At 41.7% G+C, this 21,897-nt stretch overlaps 1 protein-coding gene across 2 annotated transcripts in view; it reads left to right on the top strand.

Moving 5' to 3' along the window:
* Positions 1-18,195, top strand: part of LOC139323306 (tumor necrosis factor receptor superfamily member 10A-like) — a 59,126-nt gene extending 40,931 nt beyond the window's left edge. Inside the window, exons 6-11 of one of the 2 annotated variants that reach the window (XR_011600975.1) lie at positions 1,562-1,684; positions 5,917-5,942; positions 7,979-8,158; positions 9,905-9,968; positions 13,680-14,024; positions 15,350-18,195. Coding sequence is in view for 1 of the 2 variants with exons in the window: in XM_070952622.1 (XP_070808723.1) it covers positions 1,562-1,684; positions 5,917-5,942; positions 7,979-8,158; positions 9,905-9,968; positions 13,680-13,969 (683 nt within the window). In the remaining variant the exon portion in view is untranslated. Of the gene's footprint in view, positions 1-1,561; positions 1,685-5,916; positions 5,943-7,978; positions 8,159-9,904; positions 9,969-13,679 lie in introns of both variants that reach the window. The other variant, XM_070952622.1, reaches the window with a different exon arrangement.
* Positions 18,196-21,897: the final 3,702 nt, after the last annotated feature.

Raw genomic sequence — 21,897 nt, 5'->3', positions numbered from 1 at the left:
TGCAGAAAAAACAGTTGCTACCAACCTGCCTTCCATTGAGGACCTGTATACTGCATGAGTCAAAAAGAGGGCTGGGAAAATATCTACAGACCCCTCGCATCCTGGACATAAATTGTTTCAACTCCTCCCCTCAAAACGACGCTATAGAGCACCGCACACCAGAACAACTAGATACAAGGACAGTTTTTTCCCAAAGGCCATCACTCTGCTAAAGAAATAATTCCCACAACACCGCCAAACTATTCACTAAGTCTGCATTACTATTACTATTAGTCTTCTCATCGTTCCTATCACCCATCTCCTCCCACTTATGACTCCATGACTGTAACTTTGTTGCTTGTATCCTTACGATTTATATTGATTGTTTCCTAGTATGATTTGATTTCTTATTTATACCCTATGACTATCATTAAGTGTTGTACCTTATGATTCTTGACGAATGTATCTTATCTTTTTATGTACTCTGAGAGCATACGCACCAAAGACAAATTCCTTGTGTGTCCAATCACACTTGGCCAATAAAGAATTCTATTCTGTTCTGTTCTGTTCTGTTCTGTTCTGTTCTGTTCTGTTCTAATGATTCTTGATGAATGTATCTTGTCTTTTTATGTACTCTGAGAGCATACGCACCAAAGATAAATTCCTTGTGTGTCCAATCACACTTGGCCAATAAAGAATTCTGTTCTGTTCTGTTCTGTTCTGTTCTGTTCTGTTCTGTTCTGTTCTGTTCTAATGATTCTAGATGAATGTCTCTTGTCTTTTTATGTACACTGAGAGCAAATGCACCAAAGACAAATTCCTTGTGTGTCCAATCACACTTGGCCAATAAAGAATTCTATTCTGTTCTGTTCTGTTCTGTTTTGTTCTGTTCTGTTCTGTTCTGTTCTGTTCTAATGATTCTAGATGAATGTCTCTTGTCTTTTTATGTACACTGAGAGCAAATGCACCAAAGACAAATTCCTTGTGTGTCCAATCACCCTTGGCCAATAAAGAATTCTATTCTGTTCTGTTCTGCTCTAATGATTCTTGATGAATGTATCTTGTCTTTTTATGTACACTGAGAGCAAATGCACCAAAGACAAATTCCTTGTGTGCCCAATCATGCTCGGCCAATAAAGAATTTTATCTATCTATCTTCTATCTTATCACATGTCCACCATAAATGATAAAAGATCCCATGCACCTATCTATCTATCTATCTATCTATCTATCTATCTATCTATCTATCTTTCTATCTATCTATCTATCATGAGAGCTCTAGGTTAGAATACTTCCTGACCAAACAGATTACTTGATTCCTGTTGTCCTCTGGCTTTTGAACCAGCAATAGTCCCTTCTCTGGAAGAGAACGAGCATTCTGTATCTGCTAAACAGGCAAAGTTCTTTGAAAGTTGCTCTCATATTAGATGGGGCTGATTCCAGAAAAGGGTTTGTAGATTAAAGTCATTACCTCACATTTTACTGCAAGCCTTTCAGGAGCCAGGATAGGACCCAGTTTGAAGAAGCATACCATCCAAACGATCAGTCTATACCTGCCTTTTTTTTCTCCTTTTATGTTAAGAGTCCCCTGGACAAGGAGATCACGTGGTCTGGCCTTTTGTGCTTCTTCCGGTGCTGCTGCTTGCAGTGGTTCTGGGCTTGGTGATACTCTGCTGTTGGAGAAAAAACACAAACTTTAGAGAAGGTAAGAATAATCTTTTTGTTTCCCCCGAGACTCAAAATTATTAAGACGTTTAGCATAGCCCTTGCTATGATAGTGTGATATGCAAAGAACTTTTTATCTATAAAAAAAACAAAAAACAAAGAAGGGAGCATCTACAGCACTGTTTCTCAACTTTGGAAGCTTGAAGATGGGTGGGCTTCAACTCCCAGAATCCCCCAGCCAGCGCTGCTGGCTGGGGGATTCTGGGAGTTGAAGCCCACCCATCTTCAAGCTACCAAGGTTGAGAAACACTGCTCTATAGTATTTAGAAGTTATAGAGTTCTAGAATTCTGCCATCCTGCTCTGCATCATATCATCTTTCTCAACCTTGGGAATTTGAAGAAGTGTGGACTTGAAGTCTCAGAATTCTAGAGAACAGGGGGACAGAAATGATGCATAGCTCTTAATCCTACCCAATGGCTCCCCTTCCTTCTTTCCTTCCCCGTAATCACTGCTACTCATGTCCCAATGTATTTTTTCCCCTTGTTTTTAACATTTTTTATCTGCAACATCCAGGGTCACTGGGAATTGAGTGGCAGAATAATAATAATAATAATAATAATAATAATAATAATAATAATAATAATAATAATAATAATAATAATAATAATAGCAGAGGGTGGTCGAGGACTCCTACAAGTAAAGCAGACTGTGGAAGAAGAAAAATGCAGCTTGAATGATTACATCCAGAAAAGTGAAGAACCAATGATTAAGGAAGTAAATAAAGGAGGCCTTTTAAAGACAACTAAAACAAAAGCAGAATATAAGAAAGAAGTAATTGAGCAGCGAGCTGAAAATTGGAAACACAAAGCTCTGCATGGCCAATACTTGAAAAGTATTGAAGGCAAAGCTGACCAGAAACTAACTTGGAACTGGTTAAGATCAGGAGTACTGAAAAAAGAAACAGAAAGCTTTATTTTGGCAGCTCAAGAACAAGCCCTAGCCACAAACTGTATGAAGGCAAAAATTCAACATGTTACCACCAACAGCAAATGCCGCCTCTGCAATGAAAAAGAAGAGACAGTTGACCACCTGATCAGTGGGTGCAGCAAAATTTCACAAACTGACTACCTACAACGCCATGATCGTGTTGCTAAAATCATTCACTGGAAATTGTGCCAGAAGTTTGGATTTGAGTACAGCAAAAACCACTGGGAACATCAGGTTGAGAAAGTTTTAGAGAATGAGAAACTCAAGATTTTGTGGGACTTTAGGATTCAGACTGACAGGCACTTGGTCCACAACACACCTGACATAACAATAGTTGAAAAGAAAAAAGTATGGTTCATTGACATTGCAATACCTGGTGATGCACGAATTGAAGATAAGCAGCAAGAAAAAATCACAAAGTACCGGGACTTACAAATTGAAGTTAAGCGACTGTGGAAAAAGAAATCGTGTGTTGTCCCGATTGTAATTGGAGCCCTCGGAGCAATACCCAAAGGGCTACCCCGCTATTTAGAAATCCTAAATTTGCCGGACTTGAACATTTTGACTCTACAAAAAACCACCTTACTCGGAACAGCTTACATCCTCCGACGATACCTTAACAGTTCCTAGGTCCTTGGTTAGGACTCGAGCTGCTGAGCTATTAACCAGCCTCAAAGGCTGTGAATCTCACTAAAGATTAACCAATAAATAATAATAATAATAATAATAATAATAATAATAATAATAATAATATTGCCTTTTAAAGGCAACTAAAACAAAAGCAGAATATAAGAAAGAAGTAATTGAGCAGCAAGCTGAAAATTGGAAAAGCAAAGCTCTGCATGGCCAATACTTGAAAAATATTGAAGGCAAAGCTGACCAGAAACTAACTTGGAACTGGTTAAGATCAGGAGTACTGAAAAAAGAAACAGAAAGCTTTATTTTGGCAGCTCAAGAACAAGCCCTAGCCACAAACTGCATGAAGGCAAAAATTCAACATGTTACCACCAACAGCAAATGCCGCCTCTGTAATGAGAAAGATGAGACAGTCGACCACCTGATTAGTGGGTGCAGCAAAATTCCACAAATTGACTACCTACAACGCCATGACTGCGTTGCTAAGATCATTCACTGGAAATTGTGCCAGAAGTTTGGATTTGAGTACAGCAAAAACCACTGGGAACATCAGGTTGAGAAAGTTTTAGAGAATGAGAAACTCAAGATCTTGTGGGACTTTAGGATTCAGACTGACAGGCACTTGGTCCACAACACACCTGACATAACAATAGTTGAAAAGAAAAAAGTATGGTTCATTGACATTGCAATACCTGGTGATGCACGGATTGAAGATAAGCAGCAAGAAAAAAATCACAAAGTACCGGGACTTGCAAATTGAAGTTGAGCGACTGTGGAAAAAGAAATCGTGTGTTGTCCTGATTGTAATTGGAGCCCTTGGAGCAATACCCAAAGGGCTACCCCGCTATTTAGAAATTCTAAACTTACGACCATCCTCACATTTATGCCCATGCAGCATTCTTAACAACCATGTCACTCATTTCACAACTGCTTCTCTTCAACAAGGTGACAAGATAGGGCAAAAATGTAAAATGTGAGGACAGTCGTAAGTTCAAGGACTGGTCAAAAGTGTGAGGACCAGTCAAAAATAACTTTTTCAGCCCTCTGAGTAGTCCATATGCACAAACGGACTAACCAGAGAGCTGAAAAAAGTCATTTCTGACAGGTCCTCGCACTTTTGACTGGTCCTCACACTTATGACCATCCTCACATTTATGCCCATGCAGCATTCTTAACAACCATGTCACTCATTTCACAACTGCTTCTCTTCACCATGATGACAAGATAGGGCAAAAATGTAAAATGTGAGGACAGTCATAAGTTCGAGGACTGGTCAAAAGTGTGAGGACCAGTCAAAAATAACTTTTTCAGCCCTCTGAGTAGTCCATATGCATTAAAGGATTACAGCAATAGAGAGGGATGAAGGAATGGAAATTAGAGTAGGAGTGAGGGTAAGAGAGGGAGGAAGAGAGGAGGAGAAGGAGAAAGAAAGAGGAAGTAGGGAGGAGAAAGAGAGGGTGGGGGGAAGAGAAAGTAAGAAGGAAAGAAAAGAGAGAGGTGGTAGGTTTGAGGAGAAAGATTGCTGTACAGTAAAAAAGATGAAAGGGAAGAAAGCCAACCCCAAGCAAATATAAAGATATTAAGATAAAGAATGAATTGTTAAACTTTAAAGAATAAAAGAGAACAAATATGAATAAATAGCAATAATTAGAAACACACATACAAACATACAATGTATTTTCTTTGAACAGAATATTTGGCTGGTTCACAAATTTAAACAGCGTTTAGTCATTTCAATTAAATTTACAATTTCTATATTTCCTTTTTGCCATATTTATTCCTCATCTATTTTTTAAAAAAACCAATATTACCCTTCATCCTCATCTCTAATCTTAATCAAATTCAATTTTTCCCTTCTATTCTATATTATACCCCTTCCCATTGTCATCTATTTTTATATCCATCCTCACATTGTTTAATTATGTAATTATGTAATACAGTTGTTTAATACAAATTCAACATTTTAATATAAATCAATTAGTTATAAAACTATCTTTTTTGTATATTAATCAATATGAACATGAATATTCCAATTATTTCCATGCAATCCAATTTCTTACAAATCAATTAATTATATTTACCAATAATAATAAACCAAATAATTTCTCCCATATATTCCTCCGAACCACAACTTAACCATTTCTGCTTTCAACACAATATACAATTAATAGTATCTCAATTATTACAATTCCCTAGTTAAATACAGCTTTTTCTCCTTTGTGTTTTAAAATCTTGAACTCTCCTCCTAAATTTCCCATTGTTTGCAGTTTTTCACCTACCTTTTTTGGGGAGGAAAAATAAAAATAAAAATAAATCTCTCTCTGCCTCATTTTGTCACGCTGCACCAAAGACCCTGGTTTCGGTTTCGTTTCTGAAGCTTAGCTAGGGGAAAAAAAAACTGCTTTACACTGATTGCCTGTAGGGTGGCCCTTTGAAGCCCCGGGCAAGAGTTTAAACAGTTTTTTTTTCTTCTAGCCATCAGCTGGGGCTCAAGAAAAATCGGGACTTTTTTGAAACGCCGCGGGACGCGGGACAAATTGCTCAAAAGCGGGACTGTCCCGCCAAAAGCGGGACGTTTGGTCACCTTATGTATGTGGTCACTGCTCTGCTGGCTAATTTTCTCTAAACCATCCTGTTTTGTCTTACAGTTTGCATAGGTTTCTGGACCAACAAGGTAAGAACTGTTTCCTCCTCTGGAGATGGGAAAGGGGATTTATTTTTTTCAGTTTCACAACTTTGTATGAGAAGCTGTCTTATAACTTGGGAACTCTGTCCATGTTGCTCATTTTTGCCTAACTCTTTTCAGTCTGTTAAGTGTGATTCTTTTTCGGTTTTCCCTCCCTAGTCATAGAATATAGGATATTTTGCATACATAAAATACCGTACTTTTTGGAGTATAAGACACATTTTCTCCCCCCCTAAAAGAGGGTGGAAATCAGTGGTGGGTTCCGCCTGGTTCCGACGAGCTGGTAGCGGTGACGATATGACGTCACTGAACCGGTTCTGCCCCCCCGCCCCCCACACGTTATTCTTACCTTTTATTTGGCCCCACCCCCAATCTATTGCTGCCTCCTGAGTCCCAGCTGATGGGCTATAAGGAAAAACTGTTTAAACTCTTGCTGCGGGGCTTCAAAGGGCCGCCCTACAGCTGATCAGTGGTAAAAGGCAGTTTGGTGGTAGACTGGTGCCTGCAAAAATACATGGGTAGACCAGTGCCTGCAAAAATACATGAGTAGACCGGTGCCTGCAAAAATAAATGGGTAGACCAGTGCCTGCAAAGATACATGAGTAGATTAGTGCCTGCAAAAATAAATGGGTAGACCAGTGCCTGCAGAAATACATAAGTAGATCAGTGCCTGCAAAAATAAATGCATAGACCAGTGCCTGCAAAAATAAATGGGTAGACCAGTGTCTGCAAAAATAAATAGGTAGACGGGTAAAGCTCTGCAAGCAGTTAAAAGCCTGGTAGACTAGTACCTCTGCTAAATCCTAAAGAATTGTCACATGACCATCAAGCCACGCTCACAAAATAAGCCACGCCCACAGAACCGGTGGTAAAAATTTTTAGAACCCATCCCTGGTGGAAATGTTGGTATGTCTTATACACTGAATACAGCCATTTTTGGCCTCCCGAAACCCCACCTCGCACATGGGCCTGTTTTTCGCAAAAACCGGGCCTGCAGAGGGTTTGGGAGGCCTGCAGAGTGCTCCTGGGGGCTGAGGAGGGCAAAAACCTGACGCATGAGGGGTTTGGGAGGCCAAAAAGAGGCCCGTTTTTCTCAAAAACGGGAGCATTTTTGCCCTTCCTGGCCCCCTGGAGCACTCTGCAGGCCTCTCAAACCCTCTGCACATCCCGTTTTTGCGAAATGATAAATATTGGAGGAGTAAGAAGAAGACACAAAAGATGTACTCAGATAATACACTGTCAGCACGTCAAGATGCATTTATCCTAGTGCTGACATGAGAAGAACGCAGGCGTCTGCGACGGGACGGTTCTCTTTCACCTACTTATTTCCTCTGGAGATAATGTCCCCTAGGAGATGGATGGGAGGGGGGAAATTCTTTGAATTGGAACAGTAGATTAGGGGTGAATGATTGGGAAGATGGCCAATGAATGCAGAGGAGTGGGGGAAGGAAGAGGAGGGGTTTTGGGGCAGAACGTCAGTGCCGGCTGCAACGAGTCGGTGTAAAAAGTGCTGTGCTTAATAAAATGAAAGTTTGTTTTATAAAAGACTTTGTTTGCGATGCAATTTATTTGAAGACAGCCTGAAACCCTGACATACACTGAATGATTGATTATGCATTGTATGTTTGTTTGTCTATAAAATAAAATAAAAAAATCCTTCCTAGGATTGGTTAAATTAATTCAGTATTAATTTAACAGGAAATTAATCTTAACAGTAACATTATTTTGCTGAAGTAATCACAATGGTTAATGAGCCTCCACAAAACTTGGGCCGCCGTATTTCTCAGAATTCACTCTTAACTTTGGTGAATATTGCTACCCACCATATCCTCCTTCTAAAATAAACAATAGCTAAAGTGGCATCTTCTGTTAAATGGGGAAGAATGAATATTTGGAATGTCATTTAATTCAGTAAGACTTGCTTTTTATACCTAAAGGGATTTGCGCACTCTTGAAATCCAGAGACAAAGTCATATTTTATTTTTTAGAGCTAGTAAATCCACGGTATCTTTGTTTTTTGCAAGCGTACCCAATTCCTCCAATATCTGCCAAAGAAGTCCAGTCCAGAAGTAAGCGAAGAACATGACAACATGTTGAACACGCAAAGGACGGAGAAATCCAAAATTCCTTCGCCCAGTCCTAGCACTGCCAATGGACAAGCACCAGAAATAATGAATACGTTAAGAGCTTCCGCACCAGAGGAGGTAACCAAAATGTAAAAATGTTGTGATTGTTAGTCACACCCGTATTCACAACCACCGTATTTTTTGGAGTATAAGACACTCCGGACTATAAGACGTGCCTACCTTTTTTGGGGAGGAAAATAAGAAAAGAAAAATCTGCCTGTGCCTCCCAGTAATTTGCCTCTTTGCAGCAAACAGCAAACTGCCTGTTTCAGTTTCATTTTCAGCACATCCTGATTAGCACAAGAAAAAAAAAAATCTGCCTTTGCCTCCCAGCAATTTGCCTCCTTGCAGGAAATGGGGCACGGCAATAGGCAATTCCTGCAGCCTGAAACAGCTGATGGTCGGGAGGCCGATCCAACTGACAATCAGCTGCTTGTGCTGAAGCTGAAACGGGCTGTTTGCTGCAAGGAGGCAAATTACTGGGAGGCAGAGGCCAAAGGGTGGGGGCTGGTGGGTGGGCGGGCCTACATTCGGTATATAAGACGCATCCAAATTTTCATCCTCTTTTAGGGAGGGGGGAAGTGCGTCTTACACTCCGAAAAATACGGTATTTATTTATTGACCGTTCAAAATTACGATGGTCCTGAAAAAAGTCCTCTCCTCACAAATTACAACCATTGTAACCTCCCATGGTCAGACGATTGTAATTCACCCACTTGGTAATTGGCTTCCATTTACAACCATTTGCAATGTCCTATGATAGCAATAGCAATAGCATTTAAGCTTATATACCACTCCACAATGCTTTATAGTACTCTCTGGGTGGTTTATAATGTAAGCACATTGCCCCTCAACAATTTGGGTCCTTGTTTTATTGACCTTGGAAGGATGGAAGATCGAGTCCATCTTGAACCGGTCAGGATCGAACTCCATGCTGTGGGCAGAGTTTTCCTGCAATATTGCATTCTAACCACTGGACATGTGGTATACCACGTGATCGTAGCTTTTGGCCTTTTTTTGCCCGCTTCTGGCAAAAGCACCCCTTCAGAACAATCGGTTTGCACTTAAACCATGGTGATTGCTTAACAATCATCATAAAAATGATGATCATAAGATTGGGTCCAACTTGACCTATAACTGCAATGACTTACTTCCTAATAATAGCACTTAGACTTATATACCGCTTTACAGTGCTTTACAGCCCTCTCTAAGCGGTTTTACAGAGTCAGCCTCTTGCCCCCAACAATCTGGGTCCTCATTTTACTGACCTCGGAAGGATGGAAGGCTGAGTCAACCTTGAGCCTGGTGAGAGTCGAACTGCCAAATTGCAGGCAGCCGGCAGTCAGCAGAAGTAGCCTGCATTACTGCACTCTAACCACAGCACCACCACGGCTCTTACGATGGAAATTCCAATCCCAATTATGGTTGTAAGTTGAAGACAACCTTCAAAATTTCTATTTTGTTCAGCGGGCGTGGTGGCTCAGCTGTCAAAAGACACTGAGTTTGTCAACTGGAAAGCTGACAGCCCGGGTTCAAGACCCGAGTGCCGCGTGATGGGGTGAGCTCCCGTTACTTGCCCCAGATCCTACCTACTTAGCGGTTTGAAAGCATGTAAATGCAAGTAGATAAATAGGTACCACTTCAGTGTGAAAGTAACAGCGTTCCGTGCACATTAGTGTAGAGTCATGCCGGCCACGTGACAATAGAAATGTCTTCAAAGAACACAGGCTCTGCTGCTAAGAAACGGAGATGAGCACCACCCCCTAGAATCAGACATGACTGCACAGGAGAAACCTTTACCTTTTCTATTCTTTCTCATTATAGGAAGGTCGAGAACATGCAGTAATGAGGAAATTAGTTCCTAGAAATTGCAACGACAAAACAAAAAGTAAGTGGTCTGAAATTCTTGCAAGTTAATCGGGATTCTTTTTGCCAGAACACTCCTTGAAATATAATGGTATTAGGTATATAGGAACTAGAACATGGGACAATAGGGCTGGAAATGATCTTGGAGAACTTCTAGTCCAACCCCCTGTGACTCTATATCATTGTGGACAAATGGTTGACCAATCTTTTCTTGAAAACCTCCAATGATGGAGCACCCATAACTTCTGGAGGTAAATTGTTCTACTGTTGATTATTCACACTGACAGGTAATTTAGTTCTCCCTCTCTTAGTTGGATCTCTCTTTGATAAGCTTCCACCCATTTACTTCTTGTCCTTCTGGATTCACAATCCAACACTGTACTCTAGTCTTTTCTGTTAAGAGATGCTTCAGAGAAGTTTGGTCTTCTCTTTCATTCTTGTTTCCAGGTGATACGTCAAGAGGTGTCAACGTTGTTCATGTTTGAAAACATTTAACAGATTAACAGAGTTTGAAGGGACCTTGTACTGTAGGTCATCTAGTCCAACCCCCACCTAAACAGGAGATCCTGCACCATTTCTGACAAATGGCAGTCCAATCTCTTCTTGAAAACCTCCAGTGATGAGGCTCCCACAACTTCCAAAGGCAGCTTAAGTTCCATTGGTTGATCGTTCTCACTGTCAGAAAATTTATCCTTATTTCCAGGTTGAATCTCTCCTGGATCAGTTTCCATCCATTATTCCTTGTCTGGCCTTCGGGTGCCTTGAAAAATAGCTTGACCCCCTTCCTCCTCTCTGTGGCAGCTCCTCAAATATTGGAAGACTGCTATCCTGTCTCCCCTGGTCCTTCTCTTCACTAGACTAGCCATGCCCAGTTCCTGCAACCGTTCTTCGTATGTTTTAGCCTCCAGTCCCCTCATCATCCTGGTTGCTCTTCTTTGCACTCTTTCTAGAGTCTCAACATCTTTTTTGTAGTGTGGTGACCAAAACTGGATGCAGTACTCTAGGTGTGGCCTTACTAAGGCTTTATAGATTGGTATTAGTACCTCACTTGATCTTGAATGTATCCCTCTGTTAATGCAATTTAGGATTACATTATACTGCTGGCTCATATTTAACTGATTGTCCACTAAGACTCCAAGATCCCTCTCACAGTTACTGCTATTAAGCCTGGTTTCATCTAGTCTATATGTGTACACACGTATTTACACACATGTAGTTCCCTGTAATTTGTATGGGATATCCAGTTCTGATAAACTTGTGCTTTCTAAAGTTGGGGGCTCTTCTAAAGTGAGCCTGAATAAGCTCTGTTATCAAGGCTAATATTGTGCGGGTTTCTGTAACTCGTGGATGTTGGAGTAGAGACATGTATTGGGAGCTTCACGTCTTTCAGTGGCATCCAAGGAAGCCCCTGAAGAACAGTGTCTTCAACCTTGGCAACTTCAAGATAGGTGGGCTTCAACTCCCAGAATTCTCCAGCCAACATGGCTGGTTGGGGAATTCTGGGAGTTGAAATCCGCCTATGTTGAAGTTACCAATGTCGAGAAACATTGACCATAGAGAAAACCACAAACCAAAAACATTGTCCTCTCCTTCTTTTTTTTTTTTTTTTTTTTTGGTTTTTTAATGCTTTATTGAATTTTTTTTACACAAATAAAATATAATAACAATTCTGTTTGACATCGGATTCGCAGTGTTTATACATATATACATGAAAAATTATCTGGTGTCATTTATACTATACATTTCTAATTAATTTCTAATTAATTTCTGTGCCTTTTACTCCTTCCTTAATTCTGATTGATTTCTACACCTTTTTCTCCTTCTTTGATTCTATCATTTATCCATTCATACCATCTTCCCCACACAGTATCATAGTCTGAATTTTCATCATCATTTATCTCATGTGTTAATTTACTTATCTCTGCACACTCTAATATTTTGCTAATTATAAGGTCATCTGGTGGTGGGTCTTTCTTTTTCCAGTATTGAGCATATGCCAGTCTGGCAGCTGTAGCTATGTGTATTAGGAGGTGGACCTTTTCCTTTCCATACCCTTTCTTTGCCATTCCCAGGAGAAATATTTCTGGATTCAAATCGATTTCTTCTTTAATTATGTCTTTCAACCATCTCCGAATTTTGCTCCAGTATCTTTTTGCTTCGGGGCATGTCCACCACATATGAAAGAAGGTGCCCTGACCATGGCCACATTTCCAACAATTTGGGTGTACATTGGGGAACATCTTTGCTAGTCTCGCAGGTGCTAAATGCCACCTATGGAGCATTTTATAATGGTTTTCCTTGTATGTGGCTGCTCTAGTTAATTTATAGTTTTTATTCCAGGCTTCTTCCCATTCGTTAAAGTTCAAACTGTGCCCAATGTTGCTCTCCCATGCTCTCAATTGGTTTAGATGAAGACAGAGATGAGGATACATTGTCCTCTCTCTCATTCCTCCTCCCACAGGGGTGTTTTTCAGTGGATGTGGGAGGGGGATGTGGGTCCCTCTTAAATTCCACAGATTTAAATATGAGTAAATTGTTTAAGAAGTTCTAGTCACATTTCGTCGACACTACTGGTGTTTGTGTTTTTTTAAAAGCAGAATATGGGAAGGCAGGAGCAGACGATGTTTGCTTTTTCAACTAGGCCCGTTTCCCGTTATTCTAGAAGTGATCAAAGTTGCCTTGTTAAATTTACAGACTGGTTTTTCTGGTTTCTGTGAAACCACAAGGTTATCACTGTCAGAATCTGTTCTGACTTGAAAACACTAACATGAGCTTAATTTTGGTGGCAGACTTGGCTAGTTTTGCTTGGCTTCGTCTCAGTCTCCATGATCAACTTTACGGTTTTGCTTTTATTTTCATGAAGAATTTTATTTTCACCTCGTTTATTTATCTGTTCGTTTGTTTTTTATTCTGTTGAGTTTTTGCGGGGCGGGGGTTGAATTTCAAGAGAGAGAGAGAGAGAGAGGGAGAGAATGAGAGAGAGAGGGGGGGAGAGAATGAGAGAGAGAGAGAGAGAGAATGAGAGAGAGAGAGAGAAAGAGAGAGAGAGAGAGAGAGAGATGGTTGGATGGAGAAAGAGAAAGGGGAGAGGGAGGGATGGATGGAGAGAGAGGGGGAAGGGAGGAATGGATCGATGGAGAGAGAGAGAGAGAGGAAGAGAGAGAGAGAGGGAGAGAATGAGAGAGAGAGGGGGGAGAGAATGAGAGAGAGAGAGAGAGAGAGAGAATGAGAGAGAGAGAAAAAAAAAAGAGAGAGAGAGAGAGAGAGATAGCAAGCAGCTGTAAAACCTCTGTGTCCTACCAAAGGCTACCTTACTTCATCCCCATTGCTGACATCCGCCAACAATTATTTATGCAATTTTGAAAAATGTAGCTTCACTTTATGCAGGTGTTGAGTTATGCAACACTTGATTCTGAAAAAGTCCTTCAAAGTGCCCCAGAACTTCCCCATAGCAACAGGGAAATCAGAAGCAGCTGTTTAATAATCCTCCTCCTCCTCCTCACAAACCCAACTCCCTTCTAGCACTGATGATGTTATTTAGTTGAGTAATGAAAGGTCTGCAAGAAAGCAACCCAGCTCAGAGAGCACCAAGGACCCCACAGTCGTCTCCTCCTTGTGGTCATCCTTGTTCTCCTCCTCCTCCTCTTGGTTGTCCTCGTCCTCCTCCTTCTTCTTGTCCTCCTCCTCTTTCTCCTCCTTTCATCTAACTCAAATTGATCCTATTCCTTTCCAGCTCTGAGTCAATCTTTTGACGTCTTCATCGACAAGGTGCCCCAGGAGTACTGGAAGAGATTCATGAGGCTCCTCAAGTTGAGCGACAATGAAATTGACTCTGCAATAATCTCTTCACAATATAAGAACGATCAGTATTACCAAATGCTGCGGACCTGGCTGGACAAAAACGGTCAGGCAGCTACCTTGGATGTTCTTCTGGAGGTGCTCAGGGACATGGACTTAAAGGGTATCGCAGAAGAAATCACAAACATTCTCCTTAATAAGCATTTGTATGTCTACGAAGATTAGATGCTTAGCCAGGTGGTCTCTTCTTGAATCTACTCTTTGACCGCCTGGCAAAATGGTAAGGAGAAGATGTTATGTTACTAGCTTCTTCTTCAAGTCATCAATTGTTTACATTTTAAAATAATAAAAACCAGCACGAGGCCTTCTACTATATGTTGGTAGCTAGGGCTGTGCTGGACATGAGACCCAAAGTCAAAATACGCTTTCAAAATTAGATGTGGATTATGCCAACCATAGTTGTCGCCCCGTCCTTAACAGGAATGGTGTCCTTTCACAAACTTTGCCAAGTCACCATTTAATCTCAGGGAAATACACCCTGGAGTTGAGGAAGTGCCAACAGCGTGCCATGTATGGCTTGGACTCTGTGCTTAGGTCCCTCTTCCTTTCTTTAGTCCACCTGGATGGCATAACTGCTCTTTAAGCCGCCCCTCCCCAAAGGATCCATCTCTTTAAAGAGGTGCCACGCAAATTTGGCTTTTCAGAAATTATCATGCTAAGAAATATTACTATACCGGTGTTATTTTGAAGGCTGTCCCATTCTTTTCAGTACAAATGATGTTTCCTCCCCCCGCCCGATGAAAGTTATTTTTGGTGGCCAAATGGATCCTTTTCAATATAAATTCTGTATTATTATTTTTTTTTTTAAAAAAAAAAAATTTGTCGTAGGTAAATTTGGATAGACTTGGGTCTTCTTTTGAATATGATGTGATCTTTGTATATATGTATAAAGTATTTGGTTTTAAATCTGGTTGCTATTTAAAATAAAAATGAACCTCCATGAATAAGGACAATCCTTTCACTTGATGGGCTAGCATTTGCCATTGTGTTGAAACTGTGAAGCTTTTCATGAGTTTTCTGCTGAATTTAATTCTCCTGGGTAGAGAGTGCCAAATGTTTAAAACCGATTTCTTGTATCTACATCTCGGGGGTACTAGATGTCGAGGGAAGAAATAGTCCTTCCCTTAATTCCATACAGCAGGAGTCCCCAACGTGTGGGCCACGAACCACTATTCGGACGTGGCCTATTTGCAACCAGGCCACACACGAGTGGCATGCCGGTGCACCTGGTAAGGTTGGAATACACGGCAATGTAGTGTATTCAGGTGCTCTCCTTAAGAGAATTTCTTCTGCCAGGACTAGAAACATTTTCTCTTCTTTCTCTTCAGTGAAAATGAAGTATCTCACGAAAATGGAATGCTATGCCCAAAATTATTTTCCATCTCGGTTTTTAGACATGCCATTATGCATGTCACCTAAAGAAAGGATTGTTCTTAAATGCACTTTGGAGGGTTTGTAGGAATCTCTCTTCGGTAGTTTGAGAAGAGAGGCAGAAGGTTTTTCCAACTACTTGTTTACAATTTAGTATTAATTGATATTCTACAGGACAAGATCCAGATCCTCAGCAAGAGAATTCGTATAATACGTTGATGAAATTGGCCCAAATTGATTGATCTTTTTAAAATATCCTGTTAATTTGAGTTCCTTAAAAAAAAATATGTGCGTTGTGTATTTGCTGCTCAAAGGTCAAAATAGGAGCATTAAAAAAGAAATGTACTGATCTTTAAAGACGTTACCAAAAAAAAAATCCCCAGTAACTGAAGTTCTTTAATTTGCAAGATTCTATTTCTGATTTGCAGTAAACGTGACAAGGGTTTTTAGTTACGGCAATTTTAAAAAACAAACTTATGAATTTTTTATGTTGTAAATTATTAATCTGGGCCACGAGAGAGGGGCGATTTGGCCTATCGCACTCCGCGTCTTTGCAAGCAATTCTTCGAGGTTGTAAATTGCGGAGCTCCGTTCTCGTTGTACCTGTAAAGGTATCGTAGTCTCTGTTCTCTCGGTCTCACCCATCATGCTGAAGGACAGCTTCCATCGATCCTTCTTCCTGGGGCTAATTAAAAATGCAAGAAAATCACCCTAGGAGAGACATGTCCCCTCCCCCCCTCCCATTTTCTTCTCCCTGATGAAATTCTCTTGAAAAAAATTCTTTCTGGGCACAATGAGAATTTATCTGCTGAATAAAATTCCGCATTGGTGACAGGAAGGGCATCCGGCCAGTAAACACTCTGCTTCGTTCAGTTGCCCAGACTCCACCCCACTAAGGATTATGGAGTCGTTAAAAAGGAGATTATATCAATATTTTGGAAATCACGGCAAGGTAAGGTTGCATTCTTTGGCTCTTGGCCTTTGTAGAGGCAACTTGCCGGCAACCATCCTAACAGCTAGGCTATTAAGCATTCGATCTGACCCAGCTGTGCTACATTGGGCAGCTTCCTGGCGGTTTGTCCCCATTCCTAGGGACTTGATGGAAAGACACTCATACAACGCTTTCAAATAAGAGGAAGAGAAGCAGGGTTAGATTGAGCTCCAAACCCCCAACCCCTTACATTTATGTGAAAGCTCACTTATTAGAATTTTTTTTTTAAGAATGGTCCTCTTTGGTTCCATTAAAAATTATTATTTTTAAAAAATAAAAATAGATTTACCCCCCTAGATTTACAGATATGAATATTCCTCCCTCCACTCTTTTCGGGTTTGAACTGGGCTTGCAAAATAAAAATAAAAATCAGGACTAACGCAACTTTCAAGAGTGAGACTTTGGCAACGAGTGGAGCAGTTGTTTTTTTTTAAAAAAAAAATCTCTTAAAAAGCTACAATTTGGGGCATGCTTCCACTGAGCCTGCTAATCGGTCCACCAGGATTTAAACTTTTGGATTAAATTGGAATTGCAAGAAAAGTTCAGTTGACCTTGACTTCACTGAGATCTTTCAATATTTTGATTTTTTTTCCACCCCTTTTATCTGTGATATCAGCTTTCCTTTGCAGCTGTAGCAGGTCAGCGCATTCAGATCCCTCTTGTAGGGTCCAAGGTGGCCCTGAAGTTGTGTAGAACAGGGGTCTCCAACCTTGGGAACTTTAAGACTTGTGGACTTCAACTCCCAGAGTTGAAGTCAGCAAAGCTGGCTGAGGAACTCTGGGAGTTGAAGTCCACAAGTCTTAAAGTTCCCAAGGTTGGAGACTTCTGGTGTACAACATTGGCCTTTGTGCGCTGCCCTCTTTTCAGTGTTGAATTCTCTGCTTTTGATATCCCACATTTGATTCTGGATAAAGACTATTCATGTTTGGTAATGAGTGGATTCGGTCCCCTCTGAAATCCATGTCATGGCATTGCTGTTTTGGCTAGCTTACTGTGCTTGCAATGTGTCCTTGATTCCGGACAATATTTGAATGACAACATCAGCACAAGAGGAATTAGGTGGGATGGTTCCTGCCCATAACTTTCAGCAGTCAACAATTTAATTCAAGAGGGGTGGTGGACGGAAGGAAAGCAGAGAGATTGCGAATTTGGGTGGCAGAGCCATCTTCCCATTGCCCGAGGAACTGTCCAACAGCTTCTTGGGTAGACAACTGTTCTGGATAAGCCTCAATATCCAGAACACTCAGCTGTGACTTTACACTGTGGCTTACTGTTTTGAGTGAAAATAACATTTTTTTTTTTAATCGGGATGAATTTGAATTTGCCTTACTCTGTGGCATTTCCAGAGGCCAATAAAAAGAGGGCCACGAGAATTTTTATTTGGTATGGAATGCAGGAAATCACTGCAGCATTAAGGAGAAGAGGGTACATAATGATCGACCACGAGCTTTTTAAAATCTTAAGTCTCCTGCATGCATTTTGCATGTGGTACGTGACGGAAGTCTTGATGACCAAGTCCATCTGATTAAGTTTTTGTGGAGTTGGAAGACCGGGTCGCCTGTAAATCTCTGAGATTCAACATATTTCTCTCCGATGTATTGGCTAACACCATAGGATGATAACAAGTCCAAATCTTCTTTCTTAGCAGCTGGGATCTGGATCTTGCCAAAGGTAGAATGCCATATTTGAAAACTTGAAAATTGAAATTAAGAAACAAAAGTAATGTTGTAAATAGTTACCCTTCAAGTTGAAGTTTGTTTCAAAGTTGTATCTGTTTCTAGATATTTAATATATGCTTTTTGTTTCCGTTTTCTTTTCTTGTGTAGAAATGTTAACTTAAGATGAACAAGTATTTTAGATGGTTTAAAAAAAACGTTTTAAAAAAATGTGTTCAGGTTTGTGTAAATTCTTGGTTAATTTATAGTCTTGCTTTTTGCTCTTTGCCTATTGAAAGTTACAACGAAAATAGGTACTTGTTAAGCTATGTAAAGTTCTGTTTTGCAATAAATAAAACCAACATTAAAAATTGCTCACTGTTGTGTGGTCTATTAAGACTGATCTGTCCCCGTCCACACACACACACAAACACAGCCAGCCGAGGGTTAAGAAAGTACTTGGCACGCACATAGGTCGTTATCTCAAACTTGGCAGCAATATAATCACCGTCTGCCAAGAGCTTTACTGCAACAGATAACATAAAATTACATACGCATTGCAAATAGTCCAGCAAAACAATATCCCTTTCGGCAGCTTCAGACGTTGTTCAAGTGACTAGCCAAAGTTCGTTTTTGTTCATCACGGAGTTTTACCAGCCACCACCCTCTCTTATATAGTCTCTGGGGTGTGGTCCAGTGACTCAGTTCTAATCCCTAGCACGCCTCCTTAACTGCTGCAACCGTTTATCACGCCTTCGTTGGCGTGCATCCAGGAATGACAGCTCTCCTTCGCTCTCATCCGAGACACCTGGCTCCTGGCTAATCTCCTCTCCCTCGGCCGGCACCTGAGACAGTGCCAGAGGGGAGGAGCCTGGAGAGGGAGGCCTGGCTGACTCCTCTCCCTCATGTTCGGAGCTTTCTTCCTCCGATGAGATAGGCTCAGAGGGCGGGGCCACAACAAAGACATATTTCTTGTGTTAAGCAAACAGATCTTTTCTTGGTTTTGGTATTAACTTTTTCTCCCTGGCTTTTTGTGTTCTCATCGTTAAAAACCCTCAAGCCCCCCCTCCTCCCCCCCAATGAGAGGGAAAAAGAGGGTGGGAATCAAATTCTTCACTGGATTAAAATTTACCATACTAGAATAGAATAACAGAGTTGGAAGGGACCTTGGAGGTCTTCTAGTCCAACCCCCTGCTTAGGCAGGAAACCTTTACACCACTTCAGACAAATGGTTATCCAATATCTTCTTAAAAATTTCCAGTGCATTCACAACTCCTGGAGGCCAGTTGTTCCACTGATTAATTGTTCTAACTGTCAGGAAATTTCTCCTTAGTTCTAAGTTGCTGCTCTCCTTGATTGGTTTCCACCCATTGCTTCTTGTCCTGGCCTCAGGGGATTTGGAGAATAGCTTGACTCCCTCTTCTTTGGGGCAACCCCTGAGATATTGGAACGCTGCTATCATGTCTCTCCTAGTCCTTCTTTTCATCAGACTAGACATATCCAGTTCCTGCAACCGTTCGTCATATGTTTTAGCCTCCAGTCCCCTAATCATCTTTGTTGCTCTTCTCTGCACTCTTTCTAGAGCCTCAACATCTTTTTTACATCGTGGCGACCAAAACTGAATACTACTTCTGGATTGCTTGTATTTTGTTCCTTGTTTTTTTAAATTGGGTGAATTACTTTCATTCACAGCTGAGTCCCAATTAGTTGCAAAAAGTATTTCGGGAGAAGTCCTGTGGGATAATCACCAACCTTTATCTCCCTTGACACTCTGCCATAGACCTACTTGGCAAAGCCACACAAAGTCCAGAATCAAACAGAGATGCTGACTGGGAACAGAATTATCAATGTTGCTTTCCTGCAAAGGGCCCACGTGCCTGTACTCCTCTTTTAAGCCTTATGGGAGGAGCCAATCATCTCCAGGCCTTACTCCCGAGTCATCCCTTTTATTTTAACTGTTCTTGCCTTCTGGCAGCTTTGCACATGCGTGCACTAGGAACAGGCTCCCTCTCTTCCTCTGCCTCTCTGATGCCTGACTCTGGAGGCTCTGGAGTCTGTGCATAACTCCCAGATGGCCCTGGCCCCATTTCTGCCTCCGACGCAGAGCCCTCAACCGAGCCTTCCCCAGACTCCATGACTGGGGTCCATGTTCCTCCCTAGCCTCCTCACGGTCCTACTCCACTGCCAGCTCCGCAGGCTGCTGGTGGACCACAAGAAGTTGTACCAGTTGGAGAAAGAACGTAGAACATTCTGTATCCTACTCCAGGATACCCGAACCTCTAGTAGGGCTGAACATTTTCAAACTTGCTTTTGTGAGTGCAAGTTGGCTAAATAAATTTTATTAGTAGAGGAAATTTTTTATGCCAATATCAGAGTTTATTCTTGAGGGCCCGCAAAGAAATTCTAGTTCTAATGCAGGTGACTCACACATCCTCTTTGCAGCTATTGTTAACTTTCAATAACTGCAAGACGTAGAACAGTGTTGGCGAACCTTTTCGGACCAAGTGCCAAAATGGGTACAGGCGTGCATGGGGGAGCACCAAAATCCAGAAGAGCTTAGCTCCCTGGCATGCATATGCATGTCAGAAAGCTGAGCTTCCGGTTTCCGGCGTCAGCATGCGCGTCCAAAGACCAACTGGCATGTGCTTGCTGGAAATCGGAAGCTCAGCTTCCCGGCATGTGCATGAGCACCAGGGAGCTGCTTTTCCAGTTTCCAGCACTCCTGGGTGTGAAGACCAGCTGGTCAGCGCCCATGTGCACGCCAGAACCCAGAAGAGCAAAGGGCAGTGGTTGGCATGCCCGGAGAGATGGCTCTGCATGCAACTTCCAGCACGTGTGGCATAGGTTCGCCATCACAGGCCTAGAATTTGCAGCTAGGCTGGTGGAGCCTAAAGCCCTAGTGGCACAGTGGTTAAAGTGTGGTATTGCAGGCAAACTGCCCAGAGTCTAGAGTTCGATCCTAATGGGATCAAACACCTTGCGTTGTCATCTTCTTTTTGCTTCTGAGGCAATACTTGGGGTACTAGAACATGTCTCCTGACTTCTACTTTAGCAAAAGCTATTGTAGGTAAAAGCTCACAACACTAAAGCTTTAGTTATCCGAAGCACAGTTAGAAGCCGCAGTGGTTCGAATGCAGTATTGCAGGCTAACTCTGCTCACTGCCAGGAGTTCAATCCTGACTGGCTCAAGGTTGACTCGGCCTTCCATCCTTCCAAGGTCGGTAAAATGAGGACCCAGATTGTTGGGGAGCAACATTCTGATATTGTAAACCAAGAAGCGCTGTAAAACACTTTTGCTGTTAGTTGCGAAGTCATGTCCGACCCATCACGACCCCATGGACAATGTTCCTCCAGGCCTTCCTGTCCTCTACCATCCCCTGGAGTCCATTGAAGCTCACACCGACTGCTTTAGTGACTCCATCCAGCCACCTCGTTCTCTGTGGTCCCCTTCTTCTTTTGCCCTCAATCGTTCCCAGCATTAGACTCTTCTCCAGTGAGTGCAAATCACTATGGATGATATATAATCCTAAATGCCATTGCTACTATTCAGAACTGCAACCCACCCACTGCTCCGGATTGTCACCCTCTCTTCTTTCCTTCCCCTTCCAAGTCACAGACAAGTTCACAACCGTCTCTTTAAAATACCATTTATTACAACAGAACCTTCCACACTAAAATCCAGGATGTGTATTGGTTGGTGTTTTCATTTTCATTAAAACAGCACATTAACTGCTGGGGGGTGGATGGGTTTATACTCTTTCATACAAGTGCATCTTCAAGCATTATGGCCAAAATCGGGCGGGGAATTGTTCTCTTCCTCCCATTTTTCTCCTAATCTGCCATGTTCGGTCAGTCTTGTAGATTGTGTTGCAAACTACTGACAAAATTAAGGGGGGGGGAGGGAAGTGGGTGGGAGCAGCAGCTTTCCAGTTTTGCCAAGCTGCTTTTCTCTATTCTAGGGTCATTTCTGCCCCCCACCCCTCGCCCTTGAACCCCAGTGGAGGATCTGTGCTTCTCTTGGCCAGCGTCTCCTTCATAGGGGCATCCGCCATTCAGGAGCAGAGAGACCTCGGCAG

Source organism: Pituophis catenifer, unplaced genomic scaffold, assembly GCF_029215685.1.
Source record: "Pituophis catenifer annectens isolate HBS135680 unplaced genomic scaffold, rPitCat1.0.hap2 SCAF_12, whole genome shotgun sequence".
Lineage (NCBI taxonomy): Eukaryota > Metazoa > Chordata > Lepidosauria > Squamata > Colubridae > Pituophis > Pituophis catenifer.
This window is presented reverse-complemented; position numbering and strand designations above follow the sequence as displayed.